Source organism: Haliotis asinina, chromosome 14 (assembly GCF_037392515.1).
Source record: "Haliotis asinina isolate JCU_RB_2024 chromosome 14, JCU_Hal_asi_v2, whole genome shotgun sequence".
NCBI classification, from domain to species: domain Eukaryota; kingdom Metazoa; phylum Mollusca; class Gastropoda; order Lepetellida; family Haliotidae; genus Haliotis; species Haliotis asinina.
This window is the reverse complement of record NC_090293.1, coordinates 51192239-51198238: the sequence shown is the minus strand read 5'-3', so window position 1 is coordinate 51198238 and position 6000 is coordinate 51192239. Positions and strand designations below refer to the sequence as shown.

At 42.2% G+C, this 6000-nt stretch overlaps 1 protein-coding gene and 1 pseudogene across 1 annotated transcript; one reads left to right on the top strand and one right to left on the bottom strand.

Moving 5' to 3' along the window:
• Positions 1–1148: 1148 nt before the first annotated feature.
• Positions 1149–2656, bottom strand: LOC137261583 (uncharacterized; annotated as a pseudogene).
• Positions 2657–3242: 586 nt separating this feature from the next.
• Positions 3243–4544, top strand: LOC137260869 (uncharacterized). Its single transcript, XM_067798419.1, has 2 exons — positions 3243–3261; positions 4111–4544. Exons 1-2 carry the CDS (start codon positions 3243–3245, stop codon positions 4542–4544), a joined length of 453 nt encoding a protein of 150 aa, XP_067654520.1.
• The last annotated feature ends 1456 nt before the right edge of the window (positions 4545–6000 follow it).

Genomic DNA, 6000 nt, shown 5'->3' with positions numbered 1-6000 from the left:
ACCTTCATAACCAGGCTTTACAGGGGTGGAAGGTTCTCCTAGCCCCTCCAACACAATACAACAAATAACATACCACACACTGGATGGCTATACCGTGCACCACCGCGAGACTCAAAGAACGGGCAAACTAAAGGCCAAGTGACCGCGACACTTGCAGACGCTTTTCCACAGAATCTTTTACTTAACCGTCTTTAGCGCTCTCTCTTTTCCATCTACCTTGCCTCTTGAACATCCCGTCCGGAATGCCACTGTTAGTCGCTGCTGAGGCGCTACCTGCACGCAAAGTGTGCAAATCGTGCTGCCTAGAATCGGAAACGAAGGGAGGAAACGTTTCAATAAACAACTCTCTGAAAGGAGAATAGGTCATAGGTCTATTTTATTTTCTGAGAACAAACCTATCTTGGCACTTGGAAATGTTTCTAGACAAGTATTCTTGTGATCCTTCGCGGAACTGCGTTAACGCCAGGTACTTCTCCAACCACTGGACACATTTTGGAACCCGTCCTGCTGATCAGTAGCCATGCATTATCTCTATGCACATCCGTCTTTGATTTCTCAATGAAGACCATTATGTAAGCTTCTTAAATCAGAATATTGGTGCGTCTCAAACTCATCAATTCTGCAGATCTCAGGAACCCTGCATAGGCAAGCAGAGACATTGACACAGTGCGGACATCTTTCAAACACCCTGTATCCGAATGAAAATCAACCAAACTTTCTAATATATCGATAGATATTGGCTCTTTTTAACACACTGGTTTAGCCAGTTTGCGCTTAGCAACCTCCAGTACATTTCTCACCAGAAGATTCTCAGTAGGACTGGGCAAGCCTATAATACCGTGAGCATGACGAATGCTATTATAAAAAGCCGTATGTACAAGAGAAAAAGAATGACTTAGTTGCATCACAGAATCTAGATAAATGGCACAATGTAAAGGTTTAATGGGAAAATGTATATTAGGCATATAGTCACTTCTTGCCCACTTAAGCCACGTCTGAATTCCATAGTCATATTTCTTATTAGTTGAATCAGCTCGAGCAAATTGCAAAAGTTCTGGAATTCTACTAACCAGCTGCCTGAGCCTGAAAGGCTATGAATGTCATCAACGTATGCATTCTCAAAGACATTTGCAAAGAGAATAAGTCAGTCAGTATTTAATATTGATTGCAAGCATGTCAAAGGCTAAGTCTCTCTCACTAAACATACCCCCTACAATACGACTGGGTACCTAAGCTTCCTTCTCTCTTGGTAAATGCACGAAATCAAGCACTTCTGGTATGAAAGTTCCTTTCGGACACAGCAATGGCCGGTAACTAGCTGAGGACCATGCAGGTACAACCAAAGTACCTTAAGCTTTGCAAACCTTCATATGTGCAAGAACTCTACAAACAAGATACACAGGTGGTACAATCCAGTTGTTTGTATCACCCCAATGCTCAGTGAACGCATCTATAAAAACGCATCCTTGATCCCAGAATCGTGAACAGCTAGTTGAGACTTTGGCATTGTAACGATGCAGATCTTCTGCAGATTTGTGAAAATATGTTGTGAAATTCCCCAATCATCGTGATCTTTTTTCCTGCTCAAAAAGTCAGCTTTGTCATTAAGGGATCTAGGAATCCACTGCATTTCCAAATGCACAGAATGAGCTAGACACGCGTCGAATATAGATCTGGCAATAGCCTGCAAGTCTGGTTTCATGCTACCTTTACACACTATGGATTCAACGTTCATATTGTCAGTGAACCACGTTAGTCGCTGCGAAGCTAACTTTCCAGCCAAGTTTTGGAAAAAACATGTTCCCTGCCATCAGCTCTCGCCAGGTAGAGCTCTTATTCGCCTCTTCTGTAGACCAATGTCCATGTATCTCACTCTTACCAAGCTGAACACAATTTCCGCCATACCCACTACAACTATCATCACTGTACAATACCTTAGTGACCACGCCTTGTTCTACTAGCATACAGTCCTTGTGCTTATGCAGATTGTTCTTCCAAAATAGCAGTTGATCTGTACACTCAGGAGAGAGTGAAATATAATCATTCCAAGAAATAACTTCTAGAGTTTGCATAGTCAATGATCGTGTCATCAACTGGCAAACGGAACCCGCTACAATCTTCGTGGAAACAATCTGACCAACAACTGAAGCGACAGATCGAACCGGAACTTACTTAAATGATCTAACAGATACTGGACAGATGACAATAGTTTATCCAGCCTCCGTGTAGAGATTGACAACATCATAGCTCTGATATCAATAACAAGACCCAGCCACTCAACAAGTTGACTTGGCTCCCATAAGGACTTCTCGACCTTCGTAACAAAACCAGATTTAATCAGGTCACTCTTGATAGTTAGCCCAGTGCTTCTTGCATCATTCAAACTATGACCAGAGATTATCCCATCATCTAGAAATGTCACACATCTGTACTACTGAGATCGCCAGTACTATACCAATTGCCGTGTAATTTAAGTAAACGCGTATGGAACAGTTGTCAATCCAAAGGGCATAATTACAAACTTATAAAATGTTCTGTCACCACCAACACCCCAGGAAAATCCTAGAAAATCAGCACGAGGTTCGAAAATATGTACATGGTGATATGCAGAATGTATGTAAAATTTCACCAACCAATCATTTTTGTTTATGTACATAAGAGCTGCACGCCAGTCTTCATACTCCACAGAGCATTTCCAAACATGCCTATTTAGTAATGATAGATCTAAAATCAGTCTCTTCTTCCCGGAAGAAACAGATTGAGGACCAACAATAGTAGGCTTCTTTTCACAGACGACCAAACCGTTCTTGAATAAGTCATGAATAGCACCTTCTACAAAATCACCACTAAATAGCGCTGATTGGTTATTCCGTCTGTCCATTATCTGGAGGTGGGGGAGGAGGGGTGAATAAAAAGGTATTCTGTAGCCATTATCAATAATGTCAAGAACAAAATCATTTTCATTGATAAACTTCCAAAATGCGATAATTTCTTTCAATCTGCCTTTAAACATAATGTCCGACTAACCTTGTTCATATTCGTAATAATCTGACGTTAACTTCAAATTATTTAAAGGAACCTTATGAGAATCATGAAAACTGTTGTACTTAACTTTCATATCAGTAGAACCACTCTGATCATGCCGACGCGGCATGATTGCTGACGTGGATGGGACAATTCCTACGCCAGTGTGAGAAGTCACCGCAGTGAAAGCATGCTCCAGATCTTTCGCCTCCCCGACCATGAAAAAGCTGAGTCCCAGTAGGCAAAGGATCAGCATGCGTCGCACTCCCACCTGTCTGCACGGACTGGGTGCTGGATGCAGGTCGTGATATCGGCCTGTATGATTGTCCACGTGAACATCGGAGATTCTTGGACTTCTTGAAAGCCTTGTTCTCTGCTCGCGTAATACGTCTGTCATCATCAGAGCTCTCAGCTAAATCACGTGACACGTAGTGACCTACCGTATCCCAACCAGCTTCGGAAGAATCAGCTATTGATATCAACTTATTTCGGTTTTCTATCCTAGATATCTCGCTCTGCACCACTTCTTTGATATAATCTTATTTGGCATACTCCACACCAAATTCAATTTGATGAAGGGCCTCAAGTGTCTCTGTATTGAAACTGTACTGGATTCTGTTACCTTCTCTTAACTGCGTAAACTCTTTGTCCGCCTTCAATTTTTTATTTCGTTTGTGGCTTTTGCAAATTCTGCTCTCACACCATCGAGACAGGCCTCTAGATTCAATCTTACGTTCCAAGTCCGCCTGAGAAGAGTCCACAAGCTTTGATATGGCGTCGAGTTTGTCGTTAATGGGATTTCTGTTTTCGGAAATATCCATGACGCAATGTGTCCGTGGTGCTAAAAAGCGAGAATGATAATTCAAATACATTACGCCTTATATACTCTCATTGGGCGCCATCTACAAATGAATTACACCCCTTTGTTGTATTCCCCTACGCTATGGGAAAGTATTTCCTATTTCATTCGTTCCTCAAGCGATAGAAATATCATGTATCCTAATGGTTAAAGCGTTTAAAAAATGAGGACTATGATGTATGGATATACAACTTCTTTTATTTACTGAGTGCGACGTTTCGACATAGATTGTGATAACAGCATCCCGTACATTGGATCAACTAGCCACCACATCCGCAGACTCCTGAAACAACAGGCCAACATCGACGTCACCTTCCAAACAGGCAACGCCATCCAGAACCCACTGCAAGCAACAGGCAGGTCCATAGCATCCCAGAAGCCAGAACCAGCAGGTGTAGTGTACCACATTGAATGTGACTGTGGCACCACTTATGTTGGTGAAACCTCCAGACCCCTCATCCACAGACTGAAGGAACACCAGACATCAGTTAGTAAACAGGACTCCAAATCAGCCATTGCCGACCACACCAGAGACCATCCAAACCACTCCATCAACTTGAACAACATCAAGATCTTAGAAAAGCACCAATCACACTACAAAATCCGCAAGCTACTAGAGGCACTCCACATCATGAAGACTGAACCAGCGATCAACAGATGAGGGCTACCAAATCCCACTCGCATATCATCACTTGATAAAATAATTCTGCACTTCAATCCACTTTGTTACAACAACACTCTACTGGCTTCCAATCTCCTATACACCACTCCTTATTAACTTCTGGCTTCCCATCAGCCCCATTAATTGTATAAACAACTCATCGTTTTCTCATCCTTGTAACAATAATTCATGTATATATTCCTCCACAATGCATTACCCTGTACCATTTGCTTGACAACGATATTAGTATCTATGTCGAAACGTCGCACTCACTGAATAAAAGAAGTATATCCATAAATCATAGTTCTCATTCCTCATCTACTCAACTTCTAGAATGCCTATCAAAGATGTTAAAGCGTTTGTTCGCCACGCCGACAACTTGGGTTCAATTCCCCACAATGCGTGCAGCTCATTTCTCGTGTCCCGCTATGCTAAACGCTATTGAGGACCATACTCCCTCACTCATGCACTCACTTAATGACGGTGGAGGGTTGTATATATGTCTTTTAAGCAGGATTTTGACGTGTGCCACGTTGATACAAACATGGATATGGTGTTGACAAATCCTGGAGCAAAATTGGCGGGAACAGGTTTTCGAACCCATGAGAATAGGGTTCTGGATTGTTCAAGGGAGACAACTCTAGTGAGTGAGTGAGTTTAGCTTTACTCTGCAATCAGATATCTGAACCACACAATGAAGTTATCAACATCGTGAACATCGATCTACTAAACTGAGATTCGATGACATGTGTGTCAACCAAATCAACGAGTCTGACAACCCAGTCCCGCCAGTCGCCTCTTACGTCAAGCATGGTTTCTGATGGTAATTCTAACCCGGATCTTCACGGAAGGAAACAACTCAACACAGGGAATTGTCTTAGACGATCAAGTCCATCCGGAAGCCCAAGCTGAAAATCCATTAGGATATAGTAAGTATGTAGGACATACTATCTGCTTCGTAGTACTTAACATATCCTTTTAAAGATTCGGTTATTAAACTGAGAAATGTTTGGTTACCCAGGACGTCAGTAGAAATGGAAGTCAGTGAATATTCATGACACTAACGCAGTGTTACTGCACTGTGCTATTGTGAGTGGACTTGTGTGTGTGTGTGTGTGTGTGTGTGTGTGTGTGTGTGTGTGTGTGTGTGCGTGTGTGTGTGTGTGTGTGTGTTATGTTTGGGTGACGTGGGCCTTGATCTAATTGCATTTCTTGGTATTCTCTCTCTCTCTCTCTCTTTCTCTCTTTCACACACACATACACAGAGAGAGAGAGAGAGAGAGAGAGAGAGAGAGATTTGATATCCCTGATTGGCTATGTTGGATCAGATGAAACGCTCGTTTGCAGTTTGTTTTTACGTGATTGCCTACAAGTTGACTTGACTCGGAAGGAAAAGTGCTGAATGCGACGTAAAGCAATACGGAATTAAAGAAGCAAACGATTGTCAATTCAGTTG